This window comes from Orcinus orca, chromosome 7, assembly GCF_937001465.1.
Source record: "Orcinus orca chromosome 7, mOrcOrc1.1, whole genome shotgun sequence".
Taxonomy (NCBI): domain Eukaryota; kingdom Metazoa; phylum Chordata; class Mammalia; order Artiodactyla; family Delphinidae; genus Orcinus; species Orcinus orca.
This window is the reverse complement of record NC_064565.1, coordinates 24,162,610-24,176,949: the sequence shown is the minus strand read 5'-3', so window position 1 is coordinate 24,176,949 and position 14,340 is coordinate 24,162,610. Positions and strand designations below refer to the sequence as shown.

The 14,340-nt window shown below is 41.5% G+C and overlaps 1 protein-coding gene and 2 pseudogenes across 1 annotated transcript; 2 read left to right on the top strand and 1 right to left on the bottom strand.

Moving 5' to 3' along the window:
* Positions 1–7,487: 7,487 nt before the first annotated feature.
* On the top strand, positions 7,488–7,706 carry LOC101290285 (SNRPN upstream reading frame protein-like; annotated as a pseudogene).
* A 131-nt stretch (positions 7,707–7,837) lies between these two features.
* On the top strand, positions 7,838–8,603 carry LOC101290028 (small nuclear ribonucleoprotein-associated protein N-like; annotated as a pseudogene).
* A 4,246-nt stretch (positions 8,604–12,849) lies between these two features.
* Positions 12,850–13,362, bottom strand: LOC101269457 (programmed cell death protein 5-like). The gene has a single exon (XM_033418069.1). The coding sequence runs from the start codon at positions 13,360–13,362 to the stop codon at positions 12,850–12,852; it is 513 nt and encodes a 170-aa protein (XP_033273960.1).
* Positions 13,363–14,340: the final 978 nt, after the last annotated feature.

The following is a 14,340-nucleotide window of genomic DNA, read 5'->3' as shown; positions in this document are numbered from 1 at the left end:
TGAATGGTACGAGAGAATTAATGCACATCACAACTGTCTAATGTGTTACTAGCCTGAGAAGGTCCAGGGACAAATACAGCTTATTCTATGACTACAATATGAGCTATATGTCATTAGGAGCCCTTGGAGAGGATTTATAAAGAAACACATTTTATGTACTTAGAAGCAAACCCACTTTTTTTATTCATTGTTGACTGTTTTTTTTTTAACATTGAGGTAATTGATGCTTAGTCTAAAGAAGCTATAAATGTGTTCAAGGCACAGTAGAATAGGATCTGTGGTTCTTCTGGAAGGGTGATAAATCATAGTCACCATTAGCCTGGCTCTCCTTGATCAAAAGGTGTGACAAGTTGAGCTTAGGAAATGAACCACCATTGCCTACTGTGATTATGAATCTGAGGTTTAACAGGCTTTCCTGAATCATCTACAGCTTTAAGAGATATCTCAGTCTGAGGCTTGTGCTATCAAAAAATGTCAATAAAAAGAAACGAAATTGAGCTATTTGTAATGAGGTGGATAGACCTAGAGTCTGTCATACAGAGTGAAGTAAGTCAGAAAGAGAAAGACAAATACCGTATGCTAACACATATATATGGAATTTAAGGAAAAAAATGTCATGAAGAACCTAGGGGTAAGACAGGAATAAAGACACAGACCTACTAGAGAATGGACTTGAGGATATGGGGAGGGAGAAGGGTAAGATGTGACAAAGCGAGAGAGGCATGGACATATATATATACACTACCAAACGTAAAATAGACAGCTAGTGGGAAGCAGCCGCATAGCACAGGGAGATCAGCTCGGTGCTTTGTGTACACCTAGAGGGGTGGGATAGGGAGGGTGGGAGGGAGGGAGACGCAGGAGGGAAGAGATATGGGAACACATGTATATGTATAACTGATTCACTTTGTTATAAAGCAGAAACTAACACACCATTGTAAAGCAATTATACTCCAATAAAGGTGTAAAAAAAATGTCAAAAAGTGAATTGCATAAAAATATCAGGAATATTAACTGTTTCTCCACTTTCTACTGGAGTTAATCTAGCAAAAGGAGGCAGCACACTCCTGTGAACAATTATTCATTTAAGACATATTTCATAAATATTTATTGTGTACCTTGTGTCTGTCAAGCACTTGGGTTAAATGGACACATGTGGTCCTTTTTCTCAAAAATCTTACTATCTGTATTGGAGTGGGTAAAATAATAAATAGTACAAGAAGACAGGCAGACATTAGATCGAATCCTCTCATCTGAAAATGTTAAAATTTATGCTCTTAGTTTCATTATCTTTAAATAGGTAAATATTACCTCTTATAGAAATAAAGTTAAAGAGACCATGTCTCTAGAGTGCCTATCATGTGACAAAAATTAGGATGTCAGGAGTTTTAGCACTTTTCCTGTGTTCTACCATTTTTTCTTGACAAATTACCCTTCTCTTCTTTCTCCCTCGTAACTGATCAAGAACTGAAGGCAAAACTTACTTTATTAGGGGACAGTCCACCCTGCCTAGATTCTCCTGTATTCTCCCCGTGCTAGGTAGGACTCACTGACTGAGGCAGGATGCTGGGATGGAGCATAGACTACTCCATCTTGGAGGAAATAAACATTTTTCCCTCAAAGGAAAAGAATCACCTTAAACCTAGGGAACATTGATGCATATGCTTTTTATTTATTTTTTTCCCATTATGGTTTATTATAGGATGTTGAATACAGTTCCCTGTGCTATACAATAGGACCTTGCTGTTTATGCATTCTATATATATTAGTTTCCATCTGCTAGACCCAAACTCCCAATCCAACCCCTCCCTGGCCCCCTCCTCCTTGGCAACCACAAGTATGTTCTCTCTATGTCTGTGAGTCTTTTTCTCTTTCGTAGATAAGTTCATTTGTGTCATATTTTAGATTCCACATATAAGTGATGTCATATGGAATTTGTCTCTTTCTGGCTTAACGTCACTTGGTATGATAATCTCTAGGTCCATCCATGTAGCTGCAAATGGCATTATTTCAGTCTTCTTTATGGCAGAGTAATACTCCATTGTGTGTGTGTGTGTGTGTGTGTGTGTGTGTGTGTGTGTGTGTGTGTGTGTCTTCTTTATCCATTCATCTGTTGATGTACATTTAGGTTGTCTCTGTGTCTTGGCTATTGTAAATAGTGCTGCTATGAACATAGGGGTGCATGTATCTTTACGAATTATAGTTTTGTCTGGATATAATGCATATGCTTTTTAAATCCAGGAGAAAATATTTACCATTATCTAGCCCAGGTGTGCATTAGAATCACCTTGAGGACCTGGTTAAAATATGTGTAAAAACTCTGATGTAGTAAATCTCAGTTGGGCTTTTCTGTTTAAAAAATTGTTCAAAGGTAAATAAGAGTATGTAAATAGGATATTTACAATTTCTAAGAAAGGCTAAAAGAAAATGGAGACCAAGATGTGGTAACATTCAGAGATAGTTGAAGAAATGGAGTCACCTTGTAGAGAAACTGTGGTCCTTGTGCACTGTTTGTGGAAATATAAAATGGTGCAGCTGCCATGGAAAACAGTATAACAGTTCACCCCAAATTAAGAATGTAATTACTATATGATTCAGCAATCCCACTTCTGTGTATATACCTAACAGGATTGAAAGCAGGGTCTCAAAGAGGTGTTTGCACAACATGTTCATAGCAGCATTATACATAATTGCCAAAAAGTTGGCACAATCAAGGTGTCCGTCGATGGATGAATGGATAAACAAAATGTGGTGTGTACATACAATGGCGTATTATTCAGCCTTAAAAAAGAGGGGAATTCTAATGCACGCTACAACATGGATGAACCTTGAGGACATTCTGCTAAGTGAAATAAGACAGATGCAAAAAGACAAATGCTGTGTGATTCCATTTCTATGAAGTACCTAGAGTAAAAAAATTCATAGAGAAAGAAAGAAGGTTAGTTGCCAGTGACTCAGGGGAAGGGGAAATGAGTTGTTTAATGGGTGTAGCATTTCAGTTTTGCAAGATGAATAGAAATTTTGAGATTGCTTGTCCCAAAATGTGAGTGTACTTAACACTACTGAACTGTATTAACCTCAAAATGGTAAAGATGGTAAATTTTATCTTATGTATATTTCACCACACTTTAAAATAACTGATAAAGAGAAGTCATCCTCATTATATATATCACAATTATGTCAGACTAATTCATCACAAAGGTATTTTAATATCTATAATTTTGGTTATAAATTTCGGGGCAGCGAGTTTATTTTTATTTTATTTTTAATTTTTTTAACATCTTTATTGGAGTATAATTGTTTACAATGGTGTGTTAATTTCTGCTTTATAACCAAGTGAATCAGCTATACATATACATATATCCCCATATCTCCTCTCTCTTGCATCTCCCTCCCACCCTCCCTATCCCACCACTCTAGGTGGACACAAAGCACAGAGCCGATCTCCCTGTGCTATGTGGCTGTTTCCCACTAGCTATCTATTTTACATTTGGTAGTGTATATATGTCCATGCCACTCTCTCACTTCGTCCCAGCTTACCCTTCCCCCTCTCCATGTCCTCAAGTCCATTCTCTACGTCTGGGTCTTTATTCCTGTCCTGACCCTAGGTTCACCAGAACCTGTTTTTCTTTTTAGATTCCATATATATGTGTTAGCATATGGTATTGTTTTTTCTCTTTCTGACTTACTTCACTCTGTATGACAGACTCTAGGTCCATCCACCCCATTACAAAAAACTCAATTTCATTTCTTTTTATGGCTGGATTATATTTCATTGTATATATGTGCCACATCTTCTTTATCCATTCATCTGTCAATGGACACTTAGGTTGCTTCCATGTTCTGGCTTTTGTAAATAGTGCTGCAATGAACATCGTGGTACGTGACTCTTTTTTAATTATGGTTTTCTCAGGGTATATGCCCAGTAGTGGGATTGCTGGGTCATATGGTAGCTCTGTTTTTAATTTTTTAAGGAACCTCCATACTGTTTTCCATAGCGGCTGTATCAATTTACATTCCCACTAACAGTGCAGGAGGGTTCCCTTTTCTCCACACCCTCTCCAGAATTTATTGTTTGTAGAGTTTTTGATGATGGCCAATCTGACTTGTGTGAGGTGATACCTCATTGTACTTTTGATTTGCATTTCACTAATGATTAGTGATGTTGAGCATCCTTTCATGTGTTTGTTGGCAATCTGTATATCTTCTTTGGAGAAATGTCTATTTATGTCTTCTGCCCATTTTTGGATTGAGTTTTTTGATATTGAGCTGCATGAGCTGCTTGTATATTTTGGAGATTAATCCTATATCAGTTGCTTCATCTGCAAATATTTTCTCCCATTCTGAGAGTTGTCTTTTCGTCTTGTTTATGGTTTGCTTTGCTATGCAAAAGCATTTAAGTTTCATGACGTCCCATTTGTTTATTTTTGTTTTTATTTCCATTTCTCTAGGAGATGGGTCAAAAAGGATCTTGCAGTGATTTATGTCACAGAGTGTTCTCCCTATGTTTTCCTCTTAGAGTTTTATAGTGTCTGGCCTTACATTTAGGTCTTTAATCCATTTTGAGTTTATTTTTGTGTATGGTGTTAGGGAGTGTTCTAATTTCATTCTTGTACATGTAGCTGTCCAGTTTTCCTAGCACCACTTATTGAAGAGGCTGTCTTTTCTCCATTGTGTATTCTTGCCTCCTTTATCAAAAATAAGGTGACCATATGTGTGTGGATTTATCTCTGAGATTTCTATCCTGTTCCTTTGATCTATATGTCTGTTTTTGTGCCAGTACCATACTATCTTGATTACTGTAGCTTTGTCGTATAGTCTGAAGTCAGAGAGTCTGATTCCTTGGCTCTGTTTTTCTTTCTCAAGATTGCTTTGGCTTTTCAGGGTTTTTTGTGTTTCCATACAAATTGTGAATTTTTTTGTTCTAGTTCTGTGAAAAATGCCAGTGGTAGTTTGATAGGGCTTGCATTGAATCTGTAGATTGCTTTGGGTAGTATAGTCATTTTTACAATATTGATTCTTCCAATCCAAGAACATGGTATATCTCTCCATCTGTTTATATAATCTTTAATTTCTTCCATCAGTGTCTTATAGTTTTCTGCATACAAGTCTTGTGCCTCTTTAGGAGGTTTATTCTTAGGTATTTTATTCTTTTTGTTGCAGTGGTAAATGGGAGTGTTTCCTTAATTTCTCTTTCCAATTTTTCATCATTAATGTATAGGAATGCAAGAGATTTCTGTGCATTAATTTTGTATCCTGCTACTTTACTGAATTCATTGATTAGCTCTAGTAGTTTTCTGGTAGCATCTTTAGGATTACCTATGTATAGTATCATGTCATCTGCCAACAGTGACAGTTTTACTTCTTCTTTTCCAATTTGGATTCCTTTTATTTCTTTTTCTTCTCTGATTGCAGTGGCTAGGACTTCCAAAACTGTTTTGAATAACAGTGGTGAGAGTGGGCAACCTTGTGTTGTTCCTGATCTGAGAGGGAATGTTTTCAGTTTTTCATCATTGAGAGTGATGTTGGCTGTGGGTTTGTCATATATGGCCTTTATTATGTTGAGGTAAGTTCCCTCTATGCCTACTTTCTGGAGGGTTTTTATCATAAATGGGTGTTGAATTTTGTCGAAAGTTTTTCCTGCATCTATTGAGATGATCATATGGTTTTTCTCCTTCAATGTTTTAATATGGTTTATCACATTGATTGATTTGCATATATTGAAGAATCCTTGCATTCCTGGGATAAACCCCACTTGATCATGGTGTATGATCCTTTTAATGTGCTGCTGGATTCTGTTTCCTAGTCTTTTGTTGAGGATTTTTGCATCTATGTTCATCGGTGATATTAGCCTGTAGTTTTCTTTTTTTGTGACATCTTTGTCTAGTTTTGGTATCAGGGTGATGGTGGCCTTGTAGAATGAGTTTGGGAGTGTTCCTCCCTTTGCTATATTTTGGAAGTTTGATAAGGATAGGTGTTAGCTCTTCCCTAAATATTTGATAGAATACTTTTAATTTTTTAAGTATAGTTGATACACCATGTTGTGCTAATTTCTGCTGTACAGTGAAGTGACTCAGTTATACACATATATACATTCTCTTTTTATATTCTGTTCCATTATCCTTTATCCCAGGCGATTAGATATAGTTTCCTGTGCTATACAGTAGGACCTTGTTTTTTATCCATTCTGAATGTAATAGTTTGCATCTGCTAACCCAGAACTCCCAGTCCATCCCTCTCTCTCTCCCCCCACCCCCTTGGCAACCACAAGTGTGTTCCCTTTTACTGTGAGTCTGTTTATGTTTTGTAGATAGTTTCATTTTTGCCATATTTTACATTCCACATATAAGTGATATCACATGTTATTTGTCTTTCTCTTTCTGACTTGCTTCACTTAGCATGATAATTTCTAGTTGCATCCATGTTGCTGCAAATGGCATTATTTCCTTACTTTTTTATGACTGAGTCTTATTCCATTGTATATATGTACCACATCTTCTTTATCCATTCATCGGTCGATGGACACATAGGTTGCTTCCATGTTTTGGCTATTGTGAATAGTGCTGCTATAAACATAGGGGTGCATGTATCTTTTTGAATTATAGTTTTGTCTGGGTATATGCCCAGGAGTAGAATTGCTGGATCATATGGTAGTTTTACTTTTAGTTTTCTGAGGAACCTCCATACTGTTTTCCGTAGTAGCTACACCAACATACATTCCCACCAACAGTGTAGGAGGGTTCTTGGGGCAGCTAGTTTAAATAGAGATTATCCTGTTGTTGCAGAGATATCCACATGCAAAAGAGAATTTACTGTTTTATAATTTTAATACCAATCCAATAAGATGTATTTATTGCATATTCACAGCGTTTCATAACCTTTAGTCATCGGGAGAAAGGATAAAAATGAATATCAAAAAGCTGACTACCTGACTGTATTCTAAGGGTTTTTATATAGTGAAGTCATAGCTCATAACACATTAAGGGAATTGACACAGTTGCTTTGTAAAGTCAGACATTCTGGAATTGTTCTAGAATAAATCTTAGCTGAGAATTAACTCAAGAAATTCAGAGCACTGACACCAGTAAGAAAGGAGAATGAGCTTTCCAGCAACATACTAGGTCAGTTGGATTTACTATAATTGTTCTTAAATGCTCACCTAGCAGTTGCTTTAGTAATATACTTCTCCAGGGGTAAAATGGCCAAGCAGGAAAACCTGAGTGTCCTCAGCTATTTCTCAGCAGTGATGTAAGTCTTTTAAATCAGGTCTGTCGAGTTTCACGTTCCTACCTCTGAAGCTGTTGGGGATGGCCTAGAGAAAGGCAAGTTGAAAGGCAGCTATCGAAAGTGGGTTCAGGGGGGTGGCCACACATGTGCAGCCTGAGCCGGAGTGATTGGATGGTGCTGCCGTGGCAGGAGCAGTGCAGAGTGGGGTGGCCGCTGAAGATGCCTGACCTGCTCTGTTCTGTTCTGAGGCCAGCGGTGTGATGGAGCAGGCCAGGGACCATATACACCTGAGATAGACTGTGGAACAGCACGTACCAGAGGTAGAAGTCCCAGTCAAACATAGAAGGATAGCCTCACTGAGCAACCAAGAGTGTCACCTGTACCCGAGGCGATCTCAGCAGCAGCAGCAAGTCCCTGTGGTGGATTTCCATGCAGAATTGAGACAGGCATTCTAAGCTGAGATACCAAGAGGTGGTTAAAGCAGTATTGGAACACCCAGGTAGCTGATTTCAAGAGAAAACAAACAAACAAAATAAAAACAGGCTCTATCTGCTGTTTGAAGCTTCTGCCCCAGCTTGCATTGTTTGGTGGAGAATCTTCGACTTACCTTAATCTGTAGCCTTCCCTTAGGTCTTAAGGATCCTGAAACTTTCCTGTGGACATTGGATTTGATGGAGCAGCAATCATGACTGTGGGGAAGAGCAGCAAGATGCTGCAGCACATTGACTATAGGATGAGATGTGTCCTGCAAGATGATTGGATCTTCACTGGCACCTTTAAGGCTTTTGACAAGCATACGAACTTGATGCTCTGTGATTGTGATGAGTTCAGGAAGATCAAGCCAAAGAATTCGAAGCAGCCAGAGCGTGAAGAAAAGCGGCCTTTGGATCTGGTGTTGCTGTGCCAGGAGAACTTGGTTTCCATGACTGTGGAGGGACCAACCCCCAAAGATACTGGCATTGCTTGGATATCACTTGCTGGAGGTGGAGGAGGCCCTGAGGTCAGCAGAGCAGCTGGCAGAGGTGTTCCACCTGGTGTTCCAATTCCCCAGGCTCCTGCCCTGTCTGAGGGGTTGGGGGTGAGGCATCCCAACAGGTAATGACCCTACAGGGAAGAGGCACTGTAGCAGCTGCTGCAGGTGCTGCTACTGCCAGCACTGCTGGAGCCCCAGCTCAGTAACCACCAGGACAGGGGACTGTCCCCACACCTGTTGGTTGAGCAACCCTACCTCCAGGAATTATGGCTCCTGCACCTGGTATGGGACCACACATGGGCCCACCAATTAGGCTTCCCCTACTTGAGGGACTCCAATAGGCATGCCCCCTCCAGGAATGAGACCCCCTTCTCCAGGAATAAGAGGTCCACCTCCACCATGAATGTGGCCACAAGACCCTAGGATACTATTGATCCTTCTTAGTCACATTTTTCCTGCAGTGCATCTTGTGGAATGTGTGTAGTGTTTGTGAGCTTTTGTCCCCTCTGCTGCATTAATATCAGCTAATAAATGCATAGAGCAATAAAGAAAAGTGGGTTCAAAAGGAGGTAGATGAACTTCATCTAGAAATTTCAGAGATTGATTGGGGATTGAGACAACTATCAAGAGGAAAGGTGTGGACCCAAATAGAGAACCAATACTGGCAAAATTAAGGGGAAGTAGGTCAGAGGAGACAAATAATGCGAGATAACAACACATAAATAACATTTATGAACCATAGAATACATCCCAGGTACTCTTCTAATCACTTTACTTGTATTAACTCAGTGAATCCTTTCAACAACTTTATGTGATAGATACTTACATTATTCCCCAATGTCTTACCTCGTATCATCCCAAAAGGAGACCTGGGGACAAGGATTTGGATTCAATCCCAGGGCAATGATATCAGGTGCTCTGTCTTCTGTGAGAGAGTGGAGAAGTCAGTCAAGGAAGGGAGGAAAACCAAATAAGTTCTCTTAATTAGTGGTGTCTGCCATGGGCAACCAGGGCTCCAAATGCCACTGGAAATGCTGTATAGAATATGCCTCAGCATTGTTTCACTGAAGGACAGGGAAGTGTTAGATTTTATCTGTCAGCTCCTACCCTTCATTAATTGAGGATTGCTTCTGAGGCATTAATCCTAGGCACTGTCATGTTATCATATTCCAAGACATCATCAGGAAGAGAAGCAGTCTTTGGTATATAAGGAGCTGCAGATGGTGTCAGAGCAATGACAGCATCTGCTTCACTGAGTTTGCATATGAGGAACATGGGACACAAAATTAACATCATTCAGTTTGGATTTATTCTAGAAATAATGACCATTGACTGAAGCTAGGTTTCTATATTCTGCCTGTGTTTACATGGGTAACTCAGTGCAGCTAAAGCTGATGAAACAGACAAGAATAGAAAGACATCTTACACATGAAATCCATAGCTAACAGTGAGACACAGTTCATTGGTTCATTCATTTATTCAATCATTTGTACTTTCATCCAAATATTTACTAAGTGCCAGTGTTGAGTTTAGTAGTGTTTTGTGCACTGGGGATGGGGTGGGGAGAGGGATATAAGGAGAACAATTATGACAAGATTTCTGTTGTCATGCAGTTGGCATGTTATTGGAGAGACAAAATAAATAATTTCAAATGATAATGAATACGTTGAATAAAATAGACACCTACGTGACTAATTACAATGCTAATAGTTACTCAGAGCACCAGCAACTTGCCATAATTGCCAAAGAAAAAGTAAACATCCACTTCTTACCAGAATTAAACTCCTAAATATGATACTGAGGACTGTGTAGTTAGCAGGTGGATGGCGGTACAGCAAAGGAGCGGTGGATAAAGAAATTGGAAACACATTGCCAGCAGGGCTTGGTGCATGCCTGCCCTGATTAGAATGATGAATTGTGATGTTTTGAAAGGAAGAAAATGGTTGTGTATACTATCCTATATTTAACTTTGCATAAAAGATTAAAAGCATATCATCACATATTCTGTATCATTCATTTTAGTAGGCTGAGTGTGTGCTCAAATATGTGATAACTCTAGATCAGGAATTAAGAACTTCTTCAGGACATGCTTTTTTTTTTTTTTTTTGGCCACTGCTCGACTTGCCAGATCTTAGTTCCCCGACCTGTCCTCGGTAGTGAAAGTGTGGAGTCCTAACCACCAGACCGGCAGGGAATTCCCAGGGCATGCTTCTTTCTATGGAATGTACTTCGAGTTACATGCTGTAGGTCACCCTTGGAGACTAGTCTGTCGTGGGATGTCTGTAATCAAAGTCTGCTCATGCATTCTCTCATTCCTTTAGTTTTATCTTTATTCTCACATTTACTGAGTGCCTTTATCGGGCAGGTGCGGTTTGGGGCACTGAATTGAGCAGGAGAGCCGTGGTAACTGTAGCGCACATTCTAGTGGGGGAACCTGACAACAAGTAAACAAGAAACTGATCAACAAAAATGTTAACAATCCTTTCGATTCTGCCCCAGCAGGGTCCTCCAGCCCAGTGTCGTTGGAGCCAAATAGAATGATATACTGAGTTCGGTTCAGAAGCAAAGGAAAGTTTTATTCTTTGATCAAAAAATGGAGAGGTGCGAGCTCGCACTCTCCCCATAGGCAGTGGGCAGGGCTGCTAGGGCTCTCCTAGCGGGGAGGGGCGCCGAGTTCTCGCGGGTCTGGCGCAGGCGTATTGCTCACACTCCAGGTCACGGTGTCACGCACAGCGTCTCCGCACACGGGCCCGCCGCCCCCATCTTGAATCGCAGTGCAGTGCGTCGAGCCTCTGCGTGGAGCTGTGGTGTCAGGCGCGGCTGTGTGGCTCTAGGAGCTCTGGTCCAAAGGGCTGGGTACAGGGCCTCTGCGTGTGGCAGCCTATGGGCAGGTGAAACTAGAATAAGCACAAAGGAGAAGAAAAAAAAAAGGTTAGACACTATTACCCAGCTTCTATTTTTGTTTCCTGGGAAATGTTAATGGGCTTTACCGGTGGCAAATCCCTCCTCTGCCTTTTGTCCTGCTCTTCATTCTCGAGGGGCGCTGAAGGGCGCAAGTTCATTTTCTGTAACTACTGCCTCCTGATTTCGGTTGTCGTCATAACCCGGGATAGAGGAGCAGAACGTCCCAGCTCCCTTTAGCTATGTATGTCACCAGGCTTTGGCTCTAACTGTTCGTATCCCTGAGTGAGACAATTTAACCTTTTGGCGACAGAGGATGTTACCGACTTAGACGTGAGGCCCCCCTCTTGGGGTCCTAGCTGAACCGAAGCCCCCCGGCTCGGTCAGGGTGTTCTTTCCCCCTCAGGTTCGTGCTGCCAATAATGAAACTGAGTTTGGCTCAAGCAAGACCGGGTTTTATTCAATGGCCAGGGAATGGAGAAGGGTAGCTCATGCTCTAAAGGCACATTATTCCTGAAAGGAGGAAAGTGGGGGACTTTTAAGGGGTGAGAGGCAAGTGCGTCATCAGAAATTGGGGAAAAGGATGGAGATTTCCAGGAACAGCCCGGGTATGCGCAGTCCCTCAGGCCCTCTTGCACACGCAAGGCCCTCTTGCACATGCACAAACTGTGTCTAGCAGAGTACAAATGCCCCTTTCGGTGGAGATCGTAGTGTGGTAATGAAGTAAAGGTAACTTTCAGACACCTCCAGATTTCATCTGCGCAGGTGTGTTCCTGTGGTCAATTCAGAGCCGGTTTGGGGCAGTTGACCACTGTATATCTCTCAAAACATATACCTCTCAAAGCACAGCTGCAAAACATCTCTGCCAAACACCAGGTGCTTTTGAAACAAACACAGAAATGAATCTGGGCAAGTGTTGTTCAGCTCTCAGGAGTTGGTATGGAAACACAGAGATAAATGAGGGGAAGGAAAGTGGTGACCTTTATTTTGCCTGCTATCTTGGATCTAGCCAGTTTGGTCTGGTTTTGTTGTGGGCTTTTGTGGCATCCTGTTGATAGAACACAACTAGCTTCTATAGTTAAAAGCAGTTTCTGCACCCAGGGCCTGGGCCGCATAGCATGGGTGATAAGGACACCAGTCAAGTCAAGGTACATGGCCGACATATTAGCAAGAGCAGCATGTCTCAACTATCTGACTGATTATACTTTTCATGCCAGGAGTTACCATGACCTCAACTAACCAATTATATAGGGCTTCCCTCCCATAGTGAGTTTCTTGATGAGTCTCCCTGATGGCTTGACAAGCTGCAGTTGGGGAAAGAAGTATGGTTCTTGTTCATTAACTAGCTACCCATGGCCTCCTACATCTCTAATGAAGCCCCGTTTTTGCACTTTGTCTAATTCTTCCTTTATGCAGATTGGGGAATAATTGGATGGATCTGGCCTTCGAGGTATGAGGGGTAGTTGCCAAGTTACTGGTTCCCTGGCCACCCTTTTGGCAATCACATCTGCCTTGTTGTTTCCCTCTGCATCCCCCTTTTGCCGGCCCCTACAATGAGTTACTACCACCTTTTTTGGAAGCTGTACTACTTCTTTTTTATTATTTTTTTAATTTTGCATAACAAGTTTATTTCTAAAAGGCATATAGACAATAAACAAAGTAAACATCCCATCAAGATCTTAACTTCTGCCAAGTGTTATCTGTCCTAGAATTGCTCCATTAAGTCCCAGTGTCTAGACGTCTTAAATTCAATAATCGTCATCTTCATCAGAGTCCATTACTTTTCTTCTGTTGAATTTAACTGTTGTTTTCTTTTCTGTTCGTTGGTTTACTTTTTCGAGGATTTCTATTAAACCTTGTTCTGATACCTTCCCACTTAGTTGTCCATGCCGTGCCATCTGTATAAGGTAATTCTCTACTATTTTAGTTTTCTCAGGCTTTACAAGTGCTAAGTTACTTAATCGGGCCCGGGCAGACGGATCCAGAACTTGGGCTAAGATACTGTTTCTCATTTCTGCTTCTCTATGCTTTGCTTCCTGTTGTGCTACATCGCCAGGGTCCCCGTGCTTCGCCTGCAGCTCGGCCCTCCTGTGCTTCCTCAGCGCCTCAAGCTCCTCCTCTGCCACAGTGTGGCCGTCTGGAGCGAGCAGCCACGGCCACGCTCCAGCCCACTCAGAGAGCCCTCTGGGAAGCTGTACTACTTCTAAGAGCTTCAGTATGCTTAAGCCACGTTCCAGCTGTTTGTTCTCCTCAGTAAGCATACCTCTTTCCTTCCAAATAGCCCCATGTGCATGGAGGATGGCATATGCGTACTGGGAATCTGTGTAAACATTGAAGATCCTCCCAGTCCTGAACTCTAAGGCTTTTGGACAGAAGTCCCTGGAGGGTAGCCCTCTTGCTTCTGTGACTTGGGTCCAGGAGGTTACAGTGTATCCTGTCAGACTTCTCCCCCTCTCATAAAACTGCTCCTGTTTGTGAACCATTCCTTTTTGGCATTTGGAAGAGGCTCACTTCCTAGCTTGGGGCAACTGGAATAGATGGCGTCTGTGATTTCTATACAGTCATGCTCCAGGGACCCCATTTCTGTGGGTATCAGGGTGGCAGGATTTAGTGCGTGACAGGTTATTACGATAGCCACTGGATTGTCTAAAAGCATAGTCTGAACTTGAGTCGACCTTCCAGGGGATAGCCATTCTGTTCCCTTAGAACTTACTAAAACGTGAATCTGCTGTTGAGTCCATATAGTGAGTGGCTGACCAAACATTAACTTTTCAGCCTCCTTTATCAGGGCTGCAGTAGCTTCCTCAGCCCGAAGGCAAGGAGGCCATCCCTTTGTGGCTTGACCTAATTGTTTAGAGAAATAAGCAACCACCCGAGTAAGGGTCCCATGTTTTGACCTAATACCCCAAGGAGATCCTCCTTCTCTCCTGAATGTAAAGGTCAAAGGGTTTAACTAAATCTGGTGGGGGGGCTAGGGCAGGGGCCTGAAGTAATTGCTTTTTCCATTCTTGAAAGGCCCCTTCACTTTCTGAATTCCATTCAAAACGATCATCATCCTTTCCTTTGAACTTTTCATATAGAGGCCTAGCTAATGGACCATAGTTAGGGATCCAGATGTGGCAAAACCTGGCCATCCCTGGGAAACCCTTAAGTTGTCTTCTAGTTTTAGGAGAAGGTGAGGCTGCAAATGGGTTCTTTCCTTTCCTGGGGTAGGCTTCTCTGACCTTCTGTGAGAATGA